Here is a 24,067-nt window from a genome sequence, read left to right as displayed (position 1 = left end):
CAAACAATTGGAGGAGAGCAATCAGGTGGAGGTGGAAAACTACAGCATTTGACTTCGAGTGCTTAGAGGTCCCTTTGCTTTTCCTGCACAGTGTTTGTTTTTGACAGTGTTGTGGCGTTGTGCAATTCCTGTGATTTTGCATTAATCGGATGGGTCTGAGCCTGAACATTATGACGTCAAATTATTGATATGAAAGAATGAATTAGTTATGCAGAAAAGCAAGGAAGAGACAAGGTCCTGTAGGCCCTTTCTTTTTAAGGTGCAGAATTTAAGATTTTGATTTACTGCTATGGTCGTGCTCCTTGCGCAATTAAGTTCCAAACCAAATGTAAAGATTTAGATTAAATCATTTACCATAATGCCATACTTATCTGAGAAATGATAGTAAATCTACAACATAAACAGCATAAAAACAGAGAAGTCTGTTTTTCTTACCCTTTAACAGTTGTTTTGGACTTGAGCCAACTTGGCAACTAACCACATACCCTCAAAGTGCTGGGCGCAAGCGGAACAAATGGGAATTACCATCGATGAACTGAAACTTTTGATGGTCAGCATACATAAAGTGGCCTTTCAAGCCAGCATAGTAGATCTGACCATCTCCTGTTCCTGTTGCCCCTGCCTATTCAGCCCAGTCCTTCATCAGCATTCATTTGTTTCACCGACAGACTAGAGAGTAGAGAGCTCAGCTGCCATAATGTTTTAAGTATGTAATAGTTAAGTAGTTTTTATCAGTGATCTGAATGGGAATATGCACATGGATGTTTTTTTTTTCAGGACATGACTTTAAATGTAAACACACAGATGCTCTGTTGAGACAGCAACACCGTCTTAAATAGCTCTGTTTGGTCATGTGGTCAGGAGTGGAAATCTGTAAATGAATGGATCCTGTGCTGTTTGCAGAGGAGGCTGTGGGGTGCAGCAAGATCTCCACCCTGCTGAGTCAGATAACTAGCAGGCCACAGAGTGTGACACACAGGTCCAACATAGCAATGGGTGGAGTCTACCCCGTGACTTCACTCACATTCACTCATTTGCCTACACACACACACACACACACACACACACACACACACGCACAATCCCAGCCTTAATAACAGAGTGTATCCAACCCAACGCCATGCTTAGAGGACTTCAGATGTTGCCCACAATCCTGTGTGGAAGATGGGTCTCTCTAAGTCTGGCCTTTTGTGTGTCTCTCTCATGGGAGTCCCCATCTGATGTCGAAATCTGCACTGAATGCTTTGAATAACACGGAGTTCAGGCAAACTTGTCCACTTGGTCCGAGTGCATTCTTTTCTGGAGTAGATAACACAATGGTTGAGCACGGCAGTTATTGCTTCCTTTTTCTCTTGCACAATGTCTGTGATGTGATGCTGGAATGGGCATTTGGGATTGTATGTGCTCTATTGTCTCACCAGATGTGACGGAATACACAAATGACCAGCTGACAGATGTGCTCATTTTGTTTGCATAGCCTACACACCATATGATGCAGTGAATGCCCGTACCATGTTACCATATTTGTTAGACTAATGGTCTCCTAGTTTTTCCCATGGTGCCTTCCCTTAAAGGACTCTAGACCAATTCACAGTCTATTTTTGATTCAAGGCAAATTTCTGTTGGAATTTTGTTTTGTTCCAAGTCTGTCGGTGTGTGCAAACAACTCTTAACATAGCCTATCTTTAATTATCCTGAGAGTCATCAACAGGCTTTTTCTTTTGAAGGTATTGTGGCAGTTTGGCCTCAATATTTTTTTTTTTTCCCCCCCTGGGATCCGTTTGAGGTATTTTCAGAGTAATGCCTCATGACAGCCCTGTTCCAAAAATATGTAACAGCATCTCACTTCTGAAGTTATGCAACAAAAAGAGTAGACCACATTACAATGGCTCTGCTGTTTCCCTCCAGCCAGTATGTTTACTATCTCATTTTAAAGCAGTGAAAGACACTTTTTAACCCTTAAAGGTGTAGGTTTTTGAACGTTCTAAGTTCCGCAACAATTGAAGGTTCTAAAATTCTATGTTGAATTCAATGAACCCAGATATTCTTTAGAACGTTCATTTCTCAACATTCCCGTCACACCAGTGTGACGGTACTCCTTTAAGGGTTAAGGCATGTCTTAATAGACGAAATAGGTTGACTGCAAATACTACTTTTTATTGTGTATAGTCGCAAATGACCGATACCCACCTCAAACATGGCTATCCTGCCCACTTGCTGGTAGTTCAGGGTGGTGGTTCAGTGTGGTTTGGGATGAACCAACCAGTGGAATGGAAACGCTTTCAATAGCATAACACTGCTACTACCAACTACATCATACGCTGCAACACAACCAACTACATAACCAGAAGACACCAATCCGCACACTAGCAAGCGTTTATCTATTTCCCCTGTTTTTGCTGGTTGCAAGGTTTTTTTTGCATGCCTTTAATATAGTTAGCTTGGTAATTTTAGATCAAAACACGTCACCTCTTTTTTCCCCCTCGTCTTGCCTTCTCTACACTGAGGAACGTGAACATTCCTGGTAGTGAATGCTCCACGTTCATCAGATCCCATCAGTCTCTCCCAGTGCTAGAGGATGCCTGGCACTGTGACCTGACCTCCCACTGTATGTTCCATATGTGTTTCAGATAGCTTGGTAAGCAGTGAGACCTACATCTCCCTGTGGATTGTTATCGAGTCCGTCGATGGTGTCTTTTCTCAAGCATGACGCTGACATTCCTAACACAGTCTCATATTAAGACGGTAAATTCATGCTGATATTTCACAAAAGTACAAACCTGAGGAATGCAAAGACTCTCCCATATGCAAATGATAATAGGAGTTGCATAAAATCACTTTCTCTGAGAAAGTGTGTTTTGTTTTGTGGTCTTTTGAAGAAAAAGCCAACCCCATTATGTTTTCAAAGCTGTGATTTAATCTAGTTTCAGTCGCAGGCCTTGGAGAGCAGCATGAATTGAGCGAGCCAGTGCCGGGGCTCTGGACTTGGCCACATTCACGCGCAGCAGCGGGGGGTGGCTGTTTGATCATGTTTCAATGTTTAGTGAGCGCCCTACGCCGCGGTGATTTCCTGATCATGTTACTGCAACGCTCGCCCACTCACTCACTAGAGAGGCCAACTAGGCGTCAGGGCCTTTGGCATATGGGCCCGACATTTAACACCAAGTGTTAAATGTTTTTTTTTTTTTTTTTTTTAAACTGTCCTAAAATTGTGAGAATTGTTCTAAAACTTACTGTTTACCATGTTGTTAGTCGCTTTGGTTAAAAAGCGTCAGCCAAATGTAATGTAATGTAATGCAATACGCAACCGGTGTTTGATTTTGTACGCTAACCTTATCGCAGATAAGAAAGATACCCGTGACTGTAGAGGACAGTGATTATTTTTTTTTTGAGTCACATGTGTGGAAGAATGTTCATTTCAGGAAGATTGTTGTTCTGACTTTTCTGAGTGTTTTCTTCCAAGCTAGTTCCCAGCAGCTCTGCTTCTGCTTTTGCACTGCAGTGCGAGATGTGATCTCATACACTGGCCATCCAGGCCGTTGGAGAGAGAGAGAGAGAGCGGCCTTCTGGGTAGGGGAGCTCGATGGAACTTGGAATGCTGCGTGACTGGCTGGTGCGCTAGAACATTCAGACAATTGCATTTCCTCATTCATACTCATGAGATTCATTTTTACTGCTGCCAGCCTTAATGGCGGTGTTGACGTACAAGGCAGACGCTGGTTTTAGTCCACGTGGCACAGGTCTGATACATTTCTTTTCTGTCCGATATGGATACAGAAAAGTTATTGGTACGTAACAAGAAGGGTGATTTCATACAGTGGTGAGCATTCTATGAGCATGTGTGGATATCCTCATACTCTGTATTCTATTTCACTGGCTGAAGAAATACTGTGTAAGCTTTTTCAGTCAATCCTGAGGGACACATTAGGCTAATGGGTACAGGAACATTCTCAATACCAGCTCTTGTATTGTTATTGTAACAATTAGATACAAGGCTGAGTGCAAGTGCATGATGGGAGAGTTGTGCGAGTAAAGAGAGCAGGACACGTATACAGTGCTTATCCATGTTTGGCTCCATTTGATTACTCTACCCTTATCTTTTTTAATATCAGAGACATGTGATTTGACATTGAATTAGATGATGTGGTCACAGAGAGAAGTGCAGTACAGCAGAAGAGAAATGAATTGGAGGGTTTGTTGTGATCTTCGGTCAGCCAGTAAACCTCACATTACCTCCATCCGTGTGTGTGTGTGTGTGTGTGTGTGTATATGTGTGTATATGTGTATATGTCTCCATGGTTTGGCCATAAACATTAAAAATGCCAAAGTTTTCCAACAGCCTACAGTGCTCCCCTGCCAACAACGCCAGTTTCCCTACCTTGGACACGACCTTTCCTGAAGGGGCGGACAGTGACGGCGAGGTTTACCGTGACACCTGCTGTGGCAGCGGGGCTTTTGGCAAAACTTGCAAAGACTGCTGATCTTTCTGGCAGCTCTCTCGTCCCACACTTTTCTGCCCGCTGCTGTCTCACTGCCCTCAGCTGTCTTATGAGTCACTTGCCTTACCAGGCATCACAGTACCAAGTAACCCACTTTGTTTCAGACGGCATAGCAACATAGCAAGACATCTGGTCAGAAAAAGCAACAAAATAGGCAACCTAAAAAAAAAAAAAAAAACTCCACATGAAATAGTCCTAACTGGGAAAAGCTTGTTCTAAACAGAACTGCATGGAGAAAGAGTTTAGATGGACAGGACTCTCTGCACCTCACAACAGAGCTCACACTGCAGCATCGTTTGTGGTTCCAGAATTGACCTCTTCAGCCATATAATATGACGATCCACAGACTCCTCGAAGGACTGTCGGCTGATGATGATTGATTGTCTGTCTGTCTGTCTCTGTCTGTTCATCTGTCCATCATTCCTTTCTCCTTTCCCTTCTTTCACCTTTCTTATACATCATTGTAGAATTACAACTGTATTGCAGTTTTGGGGTTGGCTGCTGCACCAAAGAATCAAATCTGTCCAGAGGTCCAATGCTCAACAGAGGAAGTATGTCGGCTTTGAGGCCCCTGGTCTCCTTCGCAAAAGAGCGCATTTTTGTCAAGATAAAGTGGAACTGTAAACAGCCCATCTCATCCTGAGTGGTGGGGAAATAGTTCTCAGATAATTGATTATAAAGCCGAGGATGGGGAGCCACTTGAGTCCACATTACCCCCTCTTCTGTTTTGCAAGGCTAAATTTGTTTTGCTGACATGGGTGGTTTTGCAATAGAATCTCTGACTCCGGACTCACAGCTGCAGGAGTCTTGGACGAGGTCAACTCCAGGGCGAAGTTGTGTGCAGAGATCATTTTCCGGGAGGGCTACAAATTGGAATCTCTCTAAGGATAATGGTGTAAAGTTATGACGTTATGGATTATGAATTATGAATTGAAGAGGGCCTAAGTGGAAATGAGGAGAGGAGAACTGCAGATAGAAGTGGTGATTGGCAAAGCTGTGTAACAGTTTGGACATAGTGGATTGTCTCATAAGCATTAATGTGACACTACACCATAATTCAAATGAAACTGCTCATGGTCTCTGCAGTATAGTGGAACACACACACACACACATACACACACACACACACATGTACTTGCTTACACATGTGCTTGCCACTGTTGAGATATGTAAACAGCATCTGCTGCCAGGCCCTCCCCGGAGGAGCTACAGAGCTCTTCCTGTGCCCTTTCCCTTGCAACTTCTGCCACCTACTGGCCTATTCAGGTAATAGCGCTCTTGCTAGGCTCAAGGAACATTTAGGCCTGGCAAAGTTTTCTAAATAAACTATTGTGTGTATGTGTCTGTGTATATGTATGTGAGACTTGTTCATAAAATTGTGGATTATTTTGTGCTCCCCCTCCCAGGTCAGTCTACGATGGCCAGGCACATGGCTTCTTCATGGAAAAGTTGGAGGGGAGGATCCGGAACCATGACCGTGAGATTGAGAAGATGTGCAACCATCACTTCCAGGGCTTCGTGGACTCCATTACGGAGCTGCTCAAAGTGCGGGCAGAGGCCCAGAAGCTGAAGGTGAGGCCGAGGACTGACTGCTTATCACCACAACAACAACAACAACAACAACAACAAAGCCATTGCATTGTGGAGGAGGTTTTCATCAAAGCGCAGAGTGGTGGTGGAGGTAGCAGGGAGAAATCCTAACAGGGAGGTTACACCGGGCATGTAACTGAAGCATTCCGTTCGTGTTGCGTCTGCTGCAGCAATTAGCTTCCACTGTAATCAATGGAACTGGCTGCACCAGACGTGATGGCAGCGCATCCGTTTGAAGAAATTAGACCAGTCCTCTAAAACAATTTTTACGCTCCGCAAAAACTGAGCGCTTCACTTGTGGACCCGGTATAGCCTGGGCCTAAGTTGGGTTACTGGTACAGTCGAAGACTTTACTTTTTTTGGCAAAGGTTAACGATTTAGTGGAATTGTAAGTAAATGTTTTTCCACTGTTCTTGGTACATGTATGGAAAGGATTGGACAGCTCACTGTGCTTATTGGCACAGATGAAAATAGCATAGACGTTAGAAATAATCTTTAAAACCACCTTGAGCAATTGATGGTCTGAACCTTCCCGTGAAGCTCAACTGCAGACACTGTTACAAAAAAGCAAAAATGATTTAACCGATCATTTCAAGATATCTATCCTATTTTCCTATCAAATAGGATGAAGCGTGATGCCCTGAACAGTTTATCATAATCAGTTTTATTCAGTCATAAAGCAATCAGAAATATGATGTGGCATAAAAAGCACTGTTATAACATATCAACTCTATACCCTTATATAGAGTTATAACTTTATATCCTTGCAAATGTTTTGTGCGGATTGTACTCTTTTCAATTAAAACTGATTGCACTGATGGGTGGAGAACGGAGGTAAGAGGACTGGTAGATGGAGACAGGAAGCAGACGCCTTGACATGATGGATGAGGGAGAGGAAACTAGTGTGTTGTGTCTGGACTGTGATGGGCGGACTCGTGTGCCATCCTCTAATGAACCTCTCTCTCCTCAGAGCCAAGTGACCGACACCAACTCACGGCTCCAGGATGACGGAAAAGTGGTACGGCACATTTATACAGAAATCTGTTCACTTTATGGTGCTTTTATTTTGGCAGTTATGGGAAAATTTCAAACATCTGACACATTGAGAGATCTGCATCGGATTTGACTTGGCTTTTGATCTTTTTTTTATTTGATTTTTTTATTGCGTTACACCATGGCACTTTGTTCAGAAAAAAAAGTTCAGAATTCTCTGCACGTCAGGTGTTTTTTCTTTGGTTCTGCTCACCAATTACAGATATCACACAAGTCGTAAGCTACTGTGGTGTCCGGTTAGTCTGCCTGTCAGCCAGGTTATACTATTGCATCAAGCATAGGTGTGCCAACTGCCAAGTAGCACACCTAGATGGTGTGGCCAAGTAGAGGCCTGATTGTGTTATCTTAATCTGAGTCCCATACAATGGCAATCACTGTTAAAAATAGTTACTGGTATATAAGCAATCTATTCTGCAATATATCTGTATCTAGTATTTGCTTTTCTTATTTCTACAAAACTATAGAGAGAAACCATTGAAAGAAATGTCTTTGGATGCAGATGTTTTGTGTGATGTCTTAACTTAAGATGTAATAGTTCTGCTGCTCAGCTCTTTTCCATTCGGTTCCCTCTGTTCTCCACAGATCCTGACAACCATGGAGGAACTGACGCAGTGTCGGGTCCAGCAGAGGAACATCGCCACCACTGTGGAAAAGCTCACCCGCTGCCTGCCCGGTATGCCTCGCCTCGCCAGCACCGCCCGCAATAGTCCTCCTCAGCATCCCCACAACAAAGACCAGAAACTAGATTTATGCCTTCGCCTAACGTCAAAGAAAAATGAGAATTCCCTGTTTATCTTTCTAACTTTAAGAAACAATTACATGGAAGCTACTTCTTGTGGACATTAGAAGATATATTTCACAAATCAAAATTCAAAAAATGTGTTTGACTATTGTAACACATTGTGCTACTCTGATCTTGTATTGGCTTGACAAGTGCAAAAGCTATGAAGTTGTGTTTTGGCTTTGGCTTTAACTCTTTGTAGTGTTCTTTTAACGAACGTTTAATGAATGTAATCCTTATTTCTTTCAGTACTGCAGATGTATAGCAAGCTACAAGAACAGATGAAGACCAAACGGTATGGTTCTTTTTTGATTCATTTGCTTTTATAACAGCACTAATTTTCACTTCACATATAGAATAACCCCATAGAGAGTGATTTGTTGGTCTATGGCAGGGATTCCCAAACTGTGGTACGAGCTGCCACTAGGGGGTATGCGAGATGAAAAGGACAATGTCAGAAAATGATTACTTAATTAATAATCTATTTAATTCATAAATAATAAATCATTTCGAATCGGGTTATTGTATGATATGGAAACGTGAAATTAAGGGAAATCTTTTGTAAACTCTATAATAGGCTATGTTTTCATTAAAAAATAAGCTACCCACAATGCACGTGATTTCCTTTGGGCAGTCAGAATATCTGGCGTGTTAGTTTCGTGGACGTATAGGCTAGGTAGAAGGCTGCGCAAACATGGAAAACTGGCTAAAAACAGGGACACTGTCCAAAAGGCCTAATTAAAGCGATCGAAGAGGTGAAGGGAGAGAAACCGAGCAGGAGGTAACGATTCAATGGGATGGGGGGCAGACTGATGAAGTGGAGGTGGAGCGCAGGGGGATAAAAGAAAGGATGAGACAGAAAAGACTGCGCGAAGAAAACAAAAGTATGATGAGGCATATAGCCCTAGGCTTCACATGGATTGGGAGACGGACTCCCCAAAAGCCACAGTGCGTGGTTTGCAGTGAGGTGCTATCTAACCAGTCTAATGTCTCCACACTGTTTTTTTTTTTAGCGTGAGAGCTCATAGACCAGTTGCACATTTTGATTTTGTTATTTATAATCATGTAGGGCGGCTAATTAAACATGATGCCTGGAATGCGACAATAGAATGTGTTTTTATGTGTCGGATGGTGGAGGTACGCGAGCCGAGTCAGGATGTAGAAGGTGGTCCGCTGGAAAAAAGGTGGGAACCACAGGTCTATGGTATTGGAGCCTTTTTCTTGAAGACCGCTAGAGGGTGACAGACCTCTGGAGAAGAGGCCCAGAAAGAAGACTTGTGTCCCATCTGGGTCCACTGAAATGTTGGACACTCTTGCCCAGAGCGTTCCAGAGGGACCCAGACCCTCAGAATCCCAGTGTCGGTTCTTGTAGCTCTGTTTGACCATGTAGCCTATATAGTCCAGTCATTTTAGGAGAAAGGGTTGAACAAATTGCAACACAAGCAAACTTAACTGATTTTGTATCCTCAATATGTTCTGAGTAAGGGAAAAAAAGCCCCGAAAAATCCCAATAGGGGAAAGTTTAGAAAAATACCTAAATATACCCTATTCATGCGCCTATACAGAATTTCTCATGCAAATAGGGGAAAAAAATTAACCTTCACATATCACCATGAAAATTACTGAGTTGATTACTTACATCAAGACAAACAAAAAATGTATTAAGTTTTTTGAAATAGTTTGTTAACATGGGCAAACAGGGCATAATGTAATTATGTATAGCTAATGAATAGTGACCCAAAACTAATTGCAACATTTGACAAATAAATTGTCCAAGGCATGGAGGAAGATAATACATGTCTTAACTGGTATTATATCTCATCTAGAGGGTATATTCTTATAGAAAATATATAGTTTATGGTGTTTTAAATTGTTTTCCCTGGACAGTATAGGCCAAAATGTATCCACTTTACACTAGATTCGCCTTTACAGAATAGAGGGCAGTGTATTGTGCATGGCATGGAGGAAGATGGGAAATGTCTTAAATGGTGTTATATCTCCTCTGGAGGGTATATGCTTTCAGAAAATATACTTTTAGAATATGTATAGTTTTGACTGTTCTATGACTTTGGTAAAACCATGACCCATGCATAGGCATGCATTGTTAATTATTAATCTTAAACTATATTTATTAGTATAGCATTTTTGCCAGATGTCACAACAACAGAGTCACTTGGAGGCTAACTGCAGTTATCCCATCTGCACTCTTCTGTCGAATTAGGACATGATCATGTCCATCTTCAACTTTGCCTTCACAATTTTCCTGCATTCACTAACATAAACATACTGTGCTGTCCGATTATTGTTTAAAAAAAATTGTGCAAAGTAAAGGGGCATCATACAGGCCCCTCTGATTGGACAGACAGTATATCAGTCAACCCCTGGGCAAGAGATCAATTACTATAAGACTTGCAAAATGATGGACTGAGACTTTAGTGTGATATACTGTATGTTTCAGTGACCTCTAAATCAGATTACGTAAACACCAAAACCACTTTCCTAGGCTGAATAATGCTTAACTATGTGTTTGTACAGATTACATATTGTGGAACACTTACATGCAAAAACACACTTGGTTCTATTTAAAGATTCAACAACCATTTCCATTGATTCAAAGGGCCACAATGTAAAAATAGACACCAATTCTGCAACAAACCAGTCTGAAATAAGCCAAAGAAATTCACTCTTTGAAAATAAAAGAATGTTTCTCAACAATGCAAGATTCTAAAATGCCATGTAATGTTAGATGGGGTCAGATATTCTTTAGAATGTGTATTCTACAACATTCTAATTACAGTTTTGTCAGTATTTGCTGAAGAATAATGCATAAAACAACCCTCATTTTAACATATTTCCACCAACTGGATTTTCATTGTCTTTTACTATGGTGTAAAGATCACCAATTGAAATATAAAAATGTGAAAACAAATTCTACTGCAATTAGTTTTGGGTTAGACCTTTGCCTGGACTATTAGCTCCGTTGTGGTATTTTATATTAACTATACGTAAATACATTATGCCCTGTTTGCCCATGTTGACAAACAATTTCAAAAAACGTATAATACATTTTTTGTTTGTCTTGATGCAAGTAATCAACTCAGTAATTTTCATGGTGATATGTGAAGGTTAATTTTTTTCCCCTATTCACGTGAGAAAAATACTGAATAGGCGCATGAATAGGGTATATTTGGGTCTTTTTCGAAACTTTCCCCTATCGGGATTCTTCTGGGCTTTTTTTCCCTTACTCAGGACATATTGAGGATTCAAAATCAGTTAAGTTTGCTTGTGTTGCAATTTGTTCAACCTTGACCCCTATTTTGGCTTAAAATGACTGGACTAATATTCCAGACTGGTTGAGAGCATTTACACATTCAGAGGGAGTGGGGACCTGACTAAGCTGAACACTGCATCTCAGTGGTATTGAACAATTGATGGACAGGATGGACATTCTATTGATTGGTTGGACTCCTAATTGGCTGGATTTCGGCTCACATTTGCATGTGTTGATTTTGTTTCCCTTGATCTGAGAGACACAAAGTCTCTGTATTATGTGACAGGTCTCTATAATATGAGGAAGATATGGAATGCTCTAGATTTTTAGTTTAGTGTTATTGGTAGAGGTTTTTTTTTTGTTTTATTTCTCCTGATTATAATGAAACGATAATGAAACGATAATGAAACTAGTTTTACTGATCTATCGGTCTGGATGCCTATGTGACTACACATTCCCAGGTTCTAAAAGATACTTTCTCCTTGGCTGGGTACAAGAGCGCTACACCCCCTTGTGGAGGCTGTCATTAATGCAGCTTCTAAGATGAGCACCTTGTGGCACATAAATCCTCCCACCCATATCCATGCATCCCTCCCCCCACCCCCCTTCACAGTTGGTTTTGTCATTGGCCCTGAGGTAGTGGGCAGGTCGGCCAAGAGCAACTCCTCCCAGAGTGTGTGTGTGTTTCGGCCAAGAGCAACTCCTCCCAGAGTGTTTGCGAAAGGATGCACTCCGGAGTTATTGATTTATTGCTCATCAATCGTGTGGCTGTCCTCTTCCTGTGTCTCCCACAGCCCCAGCACAAGTGATTTCTGTTCTCTGAATCCATCTCTGAGAATTGGGGGGTTATCGCTTAGACTGCCTTTTCAAAAGCTCTCAGATGCATTAATGATCTTACCATATAGTACCTGTGGACTGTTTACTTGTTTTCCCTCACCCACTTTGTCTGTGATTCCTGGAATTATGAGACTTAATTTGTAATTTTCACTGAATGCTTCAGGAATTATGGCGCAAAACTGCTTAACTATGCAATAAAAGCAGCAGAGGGTTTGACATGCCTGATGTATATTGTGAATATATTATTGCTGCGGGTGCAGAAATGAAGGCCCATTTCCAATATTTGTCCCTTGGTAGGTATAGCTCTGGTGTTCCACAGTCTTGTGTGTTTTTTTACTTACATGTGCTGGTCCTTTTTGTCATTTTTTGTGTGTGTGCGCGCGCGTGTGTGTGCGTGTGCGTGTGTGTGTGTGTGCGTGCGTGTGTGTGTGTGTGTGTGTGTGTGCAGGTACTATCCAGCACTGCGGACCCTGGAGCAGCTGGAACAGCGCTGTCTGCCGCAGGCGGGAGAGTACCGCTTCTGTGCCATCATGGCCGAGAACATCCCGCTGCTGCGCGTCCGCATCCGAGACGTGTCTATGTCGGACCTCAAGGACTTCCTGGAGAGCATCCGCAAGCACTCGGACAAGATCGGCGAGACGGCCATGAAACAGGTGAAACTCCGCTCCAGTGGTCCCTTCCTGCCAAGGGCTCACCTTGTACAGTAGGTCACTCCACAGACCACACAGGTGAGGTGGGACGGTGATGGTTGCTCCTGCCCTCCTTACCCTTAGCTGAATCATCCCCCTTTCCCTCGTAACCTTCTTCTCACCCCTGCTTCTGGGTGCAGCGCGATTGGCTCCCATCCCCTCCCCAGAGAGTACGATCCTCTGTGTAATGTAATGGAGATCATCATGAGAAAAGGGCCTCCTACGTCTCCGCTGTCCTCTGTTTTGTGCTGTCCAGCACCCTGAGGAGAATTGCGAGTTGACAGTCTGTTTTGAGTTGACCAAGTGTGTTAAATTGTTGATAAATTCCAGAGGGGCAATGCAGCTGTGTGTGTGTGTGTGTGTGTGTGTGTGTGTGTGTGTGTGTGTGTGTGAGAGATGAGTCCACATGTACGTGTTGGCGGATTGGCCCGGCACTCTCTGAAGCATAGCTCGAGGACGAAAGGCAAAAAGCAAACCATGTGAGAGGGCTTGCCTGGACTCAGTGAAATAAACCCAAATGTCCTCGGAGTTGGTTCTGCTTCATTAGTCCAAGATGGGAGAGAGGGGGTGAAGGAACAGTGAAAAGGCTGTGCGCGTATACTGCTGCCAATATACATGAACAATGCGCTCACTCTCACTCTCCTGCTCGCTCTCTTTCTAGGTCTTTCAAATGCATACGTAGAGTAGCTGATTCACACCTGATTCTGTATCTGTCATACAAGGCGACTACTGCAGCTACTATCTTGTCGTCTTATCGTGTGCTCTATCCATCATTTTTTCTGTCACAATATTTTTCTTCCTTCTCTCGCTTCCCTATTCTAGCTCCCATTCCCAAATCCTAGTTCTGCCCTCAGGTCCCTATTGGACATGAAAGTGGCGTGTCTTCTCCTATTTCTTCCTCTCCACTCGTTTGCTGTGAAAATCAGACACAGTTATAAACAGTTTAATAAGCTGTGGTTGATCTCAGTAAACAAGGCTTGAAAACGGAATATTCAAGCAATGCTCTCCACGTGTCACTTTGTGTATAAACGACCGTTTTGCAAGCACCGCAGAGTTTGTGACCGATCTTGATGCTAAGTCCAGGCATGACTCGAATTAACTTAACCGTGGTCCGTTAACTAGCCCATGTGCCAGTTGCCTTCGAGGCCTTCAAATGATTATGCTCTCTGGATTTGTCTTGTGAAGAATGTGCGCATTTTTTAAACGGTTGGATCACTCAAGGAATACGTGGAGGACAGAGAGTTGAGCACATTTCAGACAGGACTTCTCTCTCTCTGGACACATCTCTTCATTGATGAGAGACATGGCTTTGGGGTTTGGCAGATGCGGCCCCATCCTTCGAGCTGCAGTCCCAGTGCGTTCCCACAGTCTTATTCTCAGTGTTGAGGCGTGCCAGTGCACTGCAGTCCTATCTGTGTTGCCATTCCTGTTCCACGTTTACATGTAAATATACATTTTGTCATTTAGCTACATTTTAGCTGACGCTTTTATCCTTTTATCCACTTTTATAAGCGACTTACAAAAAAGGGAACAGTCAAGGTACAGTGCGATTAGGACATGTTAGTGCAGCAATAAGTACTACTCGCATAGAATAGAATGACGGTTCAAGCAAAGTGAAGTCAAGTGAAGAAGAGGGGTAGTCAGGTTATGGTAAGTATAAGTATATATACTTTTTTGATCCCGTGAGGGAAATGTTAAGGGCTAGATTAAGCATCTGCATCCCCACATCTGTCCTGACTACTTGAAAGTTGTCTTTTGACTTTCATCTTGACATTCAGTGAATAGTAGCCGAGACCTTTTGTCCTTTAGACATTTGTACAGAGACCCCCCCCACCCCCCCACCCCCGGTCTGCAAATTGATACGTTTTTGAGACCGGAATGTTTGTGGGACGAATGCTTGCACAACCCCTTGACATCTGGATCCACAACAAGTCTTGCCACGCTCAAACAGGATCTCTTTTTTCGCTCTTGTCCCTCTCCCTCCTCTGTCCATCTCTGCCATCGTACCCCCCTCTCCTCTCTCCCTCTCTTTTACCCCTCTGTTACGATGCTCTGACACCAGACACATTCTTGATGAGCATCCATTGGTCTCTCTCTCTCTCTCTCTCTCTCTCTCTCTCTCTCTCTCTCTCTCTCTCTCTCTCTCTCTCTCTCTCTCTCTCTCTCTCTCTCTCTCTGTCTGTGTGTGTGGAGTGACTGCATACCTTTCGTCCTTCGTAAATGAAGGAATGCTGCCCATTCTCTTCTCCCTCTCCAGAACTTCTCCTCCAAAGGATGTTGCTGGTTGCTATTAGCTGAGGTTCTGGCAACACCCATGCTGTTTAATACTCCCCATCCTCGCCCCCTAAGCTTCTTTAGCTGCCCATTTGTTATTTCATGGTAGTTAGCTTCAGGGAATGGACTTCTAAAGCCCTCCTTCTGACTTGCCCGCTAAGCATTGGAAACATTTTGATAGTTTATGCAAATGTGGATGCAGCACACACATTCACAGAATGTTTAGCAATTATGCTAATTGGAATCAGTCTGCATAGCTGTGAACTCATCATTGTCTGGTGCGGTTGGCTAGTCATTAGTTAGTAATCCGCAGCATCATCCCACCCCCTGCCTTTGATTGTCACTCTGAAATCTTGGCCCTTACCCCTTTCAATGATGACACTGACAAGAATTTTCTGGGATCAGTACCAGAAAGGAACCTTCCTTGCTTCTCAAAAATGCCAAATGGTGTTTTTGAGGACTAGACGTTTCAACATGGAGAGCTCGGATGTTTGAGAGGGCTGAATTGTCACATGAGGAAAGTAATTTCTTTCTTTTTTCCTATCTTGTTCCCTCCTTCCCACAAGGTGGCAGCAGAGGCCACTGGAGTGCTTGGATCTCTGCCCCTCCTCTCTGATCCCTCCAGCAGAAGCGGAATGTTGCTTCAGGACTTAACAGAGATTTAAACCCTAGTAACCCTTGCTGACAAAGTGGTTGTCAGAGAAATACTTGCCAAAGCCCCAAATTCCAGCCTTCTAAGTCTGTTTTCTTGCATGTGGTCTCTCTCTCTCTCTCTCTCTCTCGCTTACCTCTGTGTCTACATCTCCTTTGCCACTTTCCACTGTGTTTGTGTGGTCACACTGCAACAACACTCAAGTACAATTAGATTTGACCTTAGTGTGTAATATTCTGTGACCTTTCCTCTTTGTTACCTCTGGTAAATTTCTCGTAGGCTGGTAAGAAAAGCTTGCATTCATTACATCACCACTACAGAGATCCAGGCCATGCATGCATGCATACATGCACGCAAGCCCTCATGTATGTAATTTATACATGCAGACGGCCTTGTTATTGATCATCATTAGCTACATAAGCTAGGTGCTCCTCCTGTCCTGGTATTTGCAGTAGGAGTTCTCCAGTTTGCACCGCTCTTGGCTTGGCGGAGCCACAGATAGAGGTCAGCTTACCTCAGTAGCCAGCATGTTCCCGCTCAGCTCCTGAGCTATTAGTGGTAAGTTGCCAGGCACTATTCCTAGAATGGTGTCTGTCAAAAATTTTTGTTTTTGCTGTTTTAGTTTGAATTTTCTTGGCTGATGGTCTTGACGAAGGATTTTGAAGTCGATTCTAATCAGCCAGCCCACTGTGGTTGCTTTTGAGATGCCATGTGTTAAACACTGAGAGGGAAAAAGTTCTCTGACCTCAAATGGCGCCATCATCCTTTTGGCTCTTGTGTGGAACAGTCTTTTTTTTTTTTTTCTCACAGTAAGTCACAGGTGACAGTCACCCTGTCCATTAACCTCATTCTGGAGGTCAGTCTGTCTCCACGATATGAAGTATCATGAAAGTGTCTCATATCCTGACCTCTGAACAGTGTTGATGTTGACACTGAAAAAAGGAAAATTTAAGTGCTCTCCATTGTTCCAGAAATTAAATGAAATGAAGAGTCAGCAAGGAGGTACATGACCTTGCCCCTGTCAAATGAAGTTTGATACAAAACGGATATGCTTTGTTGGCCATTATTACTGGAATGTACTGTAATTCTTTGTGTTCTACTATACACAAAAAGAATAAACAATTATGGCTAGGAATGATTACAGCAGTGACTCCGAGAGCATAACCGAAGATCCTTGATTACTCCGCTTTAACCCTCTCTGGTGTAACTCCATATCCTGTGCCACAATTCTGATTGGCCCTCACAGGTCAAAGGTCACTGGTCAGCCCACTGTTCTCTGGTCAGTAAAGCGAGACCTTTCACACTCTCTCCTCAGTGTGGGTGCAGGATCCTAAGGGTGGTCCCCTCTGTCTCCCCAAGGGAGGCCCTGCATGCCCCCACCCCCCACCCTCTCTCCCCATTCCTCCACCTACTAACTCCAACCCCATAAGCCCAACAGACGGAGAACCTAACCACTAATAACAGGAGGCGATTTGTCTGGGGGGGAAGGTTGGGCAAGTCCGCGAGGTCCTGCTGACTGCCATTCTGCTGGAATTCAGGCCCAGGACTGCAACGGGCCTGTGATTTGTTTTAATTCCACTAATGAATGATCTGAAAATAAATAAATCAGGGGATCCAGAGCTCTTAGAATGGTTCCATTGTGTGCCATACGGCAACATGGTGTGTGTGTGTGTTCGTATATGTATTATGGGGAGGTAGAGCTCTGTTTCGAGGCCGGAGACTTGATGCCCTAAGGTACCCTTCCCCCACACAATTCCTTGTCTGTCACCATCTCCCACTCATTGCCTTGCCCAGGGTCTGTGTGCCTCATACCGTCTCCAAAGCTCTCATTCATGTCTACATTTTTCTGTTTGTCTAAGGCTTCCCATCTCCATTTTTATCCCTTTCTCTCTCTCTCTTTCTCTCTCTCTTTCTCTCTCTTTCTTTCTTTCTTTCTTTCTTTCTTTCTTTCTTTCTTTCTTTCTCTCTCTCTCTCTCTCTCTCTCTCTCTCTCTCTCTCTCTCTGGATGGATACCCTCAGTAGTTCCTCAGACTGGCTTACTACACAGATTAATGGGAAACACATTGCCCTGCCTGTGAAGTAGAAGATTGATTACCTGTATCTAGTTACCGAACACACACACACACACACACACACACAGACCTCACAGAAGTGGAAGTTATATGGTTGTCACACTTATTGACTGCACATAATACCCAGCATCGACTGGAATATCATGGCTTCACCTTTCACTGTCCGTCTGTCTTTTCTCTCGCTGGTGCAAGATGATCCCACCAGCCTGCTCCCCATCCCTTCACTGTGTCTCCTTAAGTAAAGAGTTAAGGCCGTGCCACACACATCCAGACGGCCTGGCAGATATCGCTCAGTGGTCACTGACCACCAAATATTATTAGCTGAATCGTGATGGTATTTGTATTGTATTGTATTGTATTTAAATAACTATTTATAAATCTTACTGGAAAAAGTGAGGCTGTAGGAATCCTGCTTTGAGGCTTTAAGCAGGTGCCTGCAGGACTGAAAAGGATTTCAGAAGGCCCTGGTCTTGGTATGCACCCGCATATTGTATGGTCACTAATACGCCGTATTTGACCAGTTAACCGCTGTAAGCAGCTGATTGTGGCGCAACAGGCTACAGCGCCCATACTATGGAGCTAAATTTGTGTACAAATACACAAATTTAAATAAATAAATGTGAAAACCAATTTACAAGTTACAAATATGATTTTTTTTTTTTTATTTTTTATTTGTGGATGTCAAAACACGAATGCAAGTCAAGAAATATTTGTGGATGTCGCCATGTCGCCATGTCGGCCTATTTACGTGTGGATTTGTGTGACTTTCATGTGAAGAACGTCTCAAAAACACGTAACTTTGGAAAGCGAAGAATGCGTGTGCTGGTGATCCACAAATGCAGAATCACATTTCACAAATTAAATTTTTGGATTTACAAATGGCATTTTATTTACAAATGCACATCTATATTTGTAAAAATCAATATACGAGTTATATTATATTTTATTTGTAGATATCAAAACACACATGCAAATCAAGAAATATTTGTGGATCCCCCTCTGCGCATATACAAATATTATTGAGACAAAGTTAGCTCCATACCATACTACCTTTGGGTCCAAGTGCCCACGGGGACCCAGGCTGTAGTCCGACCCGGGTAATTTTCCGATACCACCCCATCTCTCCCACTTGTCAGTCTCTTCGCTGTTCTATCTTAATAAAGGCAAAACCTATATACTGTATATATATATGGATAAATAAATAAATGGATATGGATAAATAAATAAATGGATATGGATAAATAAAACTAGTCTCAGGGCCTCGGTCACGCTTTTGACTAATTGGATACTGTTCACCCACCTTTTTTTAAATTTATTTATTTTTTATTTAACCTTTATTTAACCAGGAAAAGTCCCATTGAGTTACAGTAGCTCTTCTCCCAGGGAGTCCTGGCCAAGACTGACGGCAAAAAGTTTCAAAAATGCATATAAGACAGGACAAAAGTTACATACTACACCACAAATCGCTATACATACACTATATGTAATTGAACACAAACAAGACATTACACTTAACTTAAGCTAATATAGACATATAACTTAAAGGGCACCTAGTTAATTAAAACTACCCTTGTGACCATAGGTAGTTGTTAATACTGCATCTTGCCTTTCACCATCCTCCTCAATGCCTCATCCTCTGGCATTGGGATGGGATCCTCTATTTGGATTTTGACCTGCTTCTGGGTCCTGGAGTTGAAGATGCACTCTGTGACCTTTCTCTGATGCCACCCTGATCTTTCTGCTACCTTTTCTGAAGGGCCTGTTCTCCCCCAAACCTCTCCACCCGAAACAAAGAAGCCAGCGTGGGAAGAGACCCTGGGAATGCTGGTATCCCTCTCTGCTTTCGTCCGTCCAACGTCACCGCAGTTTCCATTGACGTCCAATCTGCCCTTCGCTGAAAAAAATCGTCAAGTGGATCCATTGCACTTGCCGTCTGTTGGGGGGGCGAGGATGGGGGAGAACAGAAATTTTCTGTGGGCACAATGAACACACTTGGTGGTTGTGATTGTATGGGTGTAGGGGGGTAGCCTCAAGGAGATTGAGGGACCCCCTCCTCTCCTTTAACGCTCCACTTCAAGTTCCTCTCTTTCTTTGCTCAACCCTTTGCAACACTCCTGAAAAAATCCAGGACTCTATTGTGACCCCCCTGTGACGCCTGAGTGGCAGGACTCTCCAGTCTTACTCACGTTCCCCCAAGTCTCCAGTTAATGAACGGCTCCCGCTCTGCACAAAAGCTGCTGACGCAGGTGCAGACGTAGGGCATGACGCAAAAGCATTTTCTGCTTTTGAGCGAGACGTCCTCTGTTTGGTATGCTTTTCTTTCAAGTTTAACTATGTCTTGCTACCCTATGAGTCAATGCGGTGTACCAATGTCATTTTCTTCTCTTGAGGAGATGATTGGTGGGGAGCGGGGGGGTTCAAAAAAAATAAAATGGTGGAAATAAAATGTCTTTGTCCCTCTGAAAGAATGGACTCATCCATGATGGTTCTCCTGCCTGTCCGTGCTGATGGTGTGTGCAACACGGAGACCGTAATACAAGCTTTACTAGCTTTGCCATCTTTGGTAGTATATGTAGTTAAATTACGCTTTAGGCTTAATTACGCCATGGGTAAGGGAACTCACCAGGCAGGCAGCGGGCTACCCTGCGCTTGGTCAAGTCCCAGGCACATCACGCACCACGCATGGTCATCCGCTAGCGGGATAAGTCCTCCACATGTACTTCTCCGAGTCAAGGTTGCCATGGAAGCCGCCGCACGGGCTTTCACAGATTCCGTGAGTAAGAGATACCATTAGTATTACGCACAACACAGAAGGCAACTGCGAACGAATAAGAATAAGAACAACGATCAACAGTAATGCGCTCAAGACAACTCACTCGGGGGGGCAAATGCTGATCTCCGGAGCTCTTAAGAGTCTCAAGCGAGTGATGGATGAGGTTCACGTAGTCGGTGAAAGAGGAAGAACGATGAGCTGGCGGACATTTTATATAAGACGGCGTGCACGCTGTGCGCAAGTACGCTGCCTTAAAAAGGCATTGGTTGGAAAGGGTTCAGTAGGTAAGATATCCCATCAGGTGACGTCGAAGTGCTTTGACTGAAAGAGAACAGAACAGTGTTGATGTAGTCTCATTTTCATTCAGTAATGTTCTCCCTAATGACATATAGAAGTTATTTGACGCCTCTTTAGATTTGCTCAGTTTCCAAATACATTGTATATGCTATTGGAATATACAATATGTTTCTTTAAGGGACAGAGTAGAGGCATCTACAAAATACAGTCAAACCAACCCCAAACACCCATTACCTGAGATTAATTCTGGGAGAGGAATCCAGAGGAAAACAAAGTAGAAAAAGCAAAAAGAGAAGAAGCAGGCATAACAAATCCATCAGTGACCTTTGACCCAAATGCAGACATGCCCCAACTGTCTGTTTCAGTCCCCAATAGGTCGGCATTTTACCTCAGACAGTCTTTCGCAAAACCCACCATAGATCCCTGTGAAGGCATGTTTGTGTTTCCTCTCTCCATACCCATCTTCCTCCTGTGAGGGCTTTTTAGATATGAAACAGTTCTGTTCTTGCACAGGGAAATTGGTTTGGTAAAAGTTGGCTTTTTAAAACCCCTTTGTAAGCTTTTTATCTGTTTTTAAAACTTTCTTTTCTAAATATGCATGTTCAATTGCAGCACTTTCTATGTTTCACTGCAGTCTTATCCATAATTTGTTTTGTATTGTCGTGTGTGTGTGTGTGTGTGTGTGTGTGTGTGTGTCTGTCTGTCTGAAGGCCCAGGCCCAGGACCAGCGCTCCCTGAACAGTGCAGGCCTGCAGCAGAGAGGAGGCAGTGGGCGCCGTGTCCGGAAGGTGTCGCCCAGTACCGAGCTGGACGGCCAAAGCAGCAGCCCCCTCTCCGAGCAGGACTCCGGCATCCTGGACGTGGAGGACGAAGAGGACGATGAAGAGGAGGAGGTGAGACGTGACCTCTGACCCCTTGATGTCACATGCCAAGCGATCATGCCAAGTGCAGGGGTCATCTCTCTCAGAACGTGTGTTTCAGTTTAAGCTTGATTGGTGGAAACGTGGCATCCGTCTAAAGTTCTGAGCAGTGACTGGCAGCGACTCCCTTGGCCAGTTCAGACCAGATTTGTGACGGCAGATGAAAGATGAACCAGATGTTGAATGTTTCTCGGACATAGCTGTGTGAGCTGTTCGACCGCATTACATCTCAGGCTCGACAAAGGCCATTTTAATTTTGATAAATCATGTTCTTGTTTTGTGAAGAGTATTCGGACACATTACAGGCCAATAAAACATCTTGGCCAACAGAGCTTCAATGGGGTTCACATTGGTGTGAACACGGCAGAGTGGCCAGATGTTAAAAATGCAAGTCTCATGTTCAGTTCTTGGATCTGAACTAATGGGAGACATTTTACAAGCCATATTGGTACGCACCGTTAGTTACAGCTTCTACAGTTTGTTTGAGGACATCGAGTGTGTTCATGGTCATAGTTGAAGTGTCCTGTGCTGCTTCTCTTTTTGAGGGTGGATTATAATCACAGCTTCTCTTGTCTTTCCATCTGAGGGTCACTTACTGTGTATGGGTCAAGTTTTCGTTCCCACACGTTTGGCTCTTATACCTCTGGTCCTCTCCCAATGCTCCTTTCCAGGGTCCCTGCTGTTGTCATTTTAATTTCTGCTTCCTTTTTTTCCTCCTCGTCTCTTCCTTGGGCTCTCTGCTTATTCCCGACGCCCCCCCCCCCACCTCCCTCCCTCCCGGTTTCCCCTCATTCTCCTGTCCTTGTGGCTCCTGGCAGTGGGCCTGCTCTGGCGAACCCCCGCCCTTCCTATTTCTTAATGGACCGTCTCGTTTCTGCAGTAGTTGACTGTCATTAGGGCTGTCTCATTCCCCTGGGGCGGGGGGTGTGCCATGAGGAGCATGTGGAACGTGATCTCCGCATGGAGGAAGGTAATGATGCTGAGAGGAGGGATAGAGGGATAGAGGGAAAGAGACAGAGAGAGAGACAGAGAGAGAGACAGAGAGAGAGACAGAGAGAGAGACAGAGAGAGAGACAGAGAGAGAGAGAGACAGAGAGAGAGAGAGACAGAGAGAGAGAGAGACAGAGAGAGAGAGGGAAAGAGAGAGAGAGAGAGAGAGAGGGAAAGAGAGAGAGAGAGGGAGAGAAAAGAGGGGCTCCAGCTTATGTGAATCCAGCAGCTACAGGCAGCAGCTCTACAGTGACATCTCACACGTAGCATCCTGCTGTTGTTGATGCTGACGTTAGTCTTGACGTGTGTTGTGACTTGGTAAACTATATTTGTCACTCTTTCTTTCGAAAAGGGTGAAGTGCGTATACCGGAAATAAGGCAAATTACACTGGGCGTTGTGCGGTCCATCTTAACTTTTAACTATGAGACCACTAATGATACTCACCACTGATGCGTTAGGATAGGCAAACTACAGACGTGCTGCCTAAAAAGCCAAGCCTGACGCGTCCGAAAAAGGAAGACAACCTCAACTGGTTTGGAGTTACAAAGAGTAACCGTGATGGCAAAGGTCCATAGTGAAGGAAAGCTCCCTACATAAGGGAATAATGGCCTCAACATGGGAAAAGATGCAGGCAATTGGCACATCTCCTGTGAATTCCTGCATCTTCACCCCTTTGTCCCATGGCCTTTTGAATTGGCTGTTAAAGTCGCATTCAGATGTGCTTAGCACAAGTACGTAAGCACAGGGTTCCCACGGGTCATGGAATTTCTGGAATATCATGGCATTTTGGAAAGTCTATCCCAGACATGGAATATCAGGGAATTGACTTGCCAAAATACATTAATACAAATCAGTGTTTCCCACAGAATTGAATTCCATTTGTGGTGGTTGGTTTGCAGAATTAACTTGGAACAGTTTTTAACAAATTAGCACAGCGTGCTTATGATCCTAACCAGACTTAAGCACAATTTAGTACAACCTGGAAAATCATTGTGTGGTGGTCAATGTTGATATTGTGGTGGGCCGCCACAAATAAGTCAATGTATGGGAAACACTGCAAATATTTCCACGCAGAATTAGTGTATATCTGGTTATAAGCTTTACTGTTTGCTTGAGTAGCCCAACTTTGTTTATTCAATGCCCATTTATTCATCTCCCGCTCTAAAAAAAGTAAAAGCTTGAACTCTACGCGGCTGCTCTGAAATCATTGGTCGCTATATTGTGCCATTCTTTATATAGTAAGTCATGGAAATTAAGGTTTTTTGTCAAGGAAAGTCAGGGAAAAGTCACAGAATTTTACATTTGACTTAGAGTGGGAACCCTGTAAGCAGTTTGAGGCAATTATTTCTTAGGAGCTGCTAGTCTCC

The 24,067-nt window shown here is 43.6% G+C and overlaps 1 protein-coding gene across 1 annotated transcript in view; it reads left to right on the top strand.

Moving 5' to 3' along the window:
• exoc6b (exocyst complex component 6B) overlaps positions 1-24,067 on the top strand; it is an 84,537-nt gene that overhangs the window by 4,918 nt on the left and 55,552 nt on the right. The window contains 6 exon segments of the mRNA XM_042069386.1: positions 5,906-6,071; positions 7,060-7,107; positions 7,725-7,815; positions 8,173-8,218; positions 12,480-12,684; positions 21,500-21,682. Of these exon segments, the coding sequence (XP_041925320.1) occupies positions 5,906-6,071; positions 7,060-7,107; positions 7,725-7,815; positions 8,173-8,218; positions 12,480-12,684; positions 21,500-21,682 (739 nt within the window).

This window comes from Alosa sapidissima, chromosome 18 (assembly GCF_018492685.1).
Source record: "Alosa sapidissima isolate fAloSap1 chromosome 18, fAloSap1.pri, whole genome shotgun sequence".
NCBI classification, from domain to species: Eukaryota; Metazoa; Chordata; class Actinopteri; order Clupeiformes; family Clupeidae; genus Alosa; species Alosa sapidissima.
The sequence above is the reverse complement of the archived record's forward strand: the minus strand, read 5'-3'. Positions and strand labels throughout refer to the sequence as shown.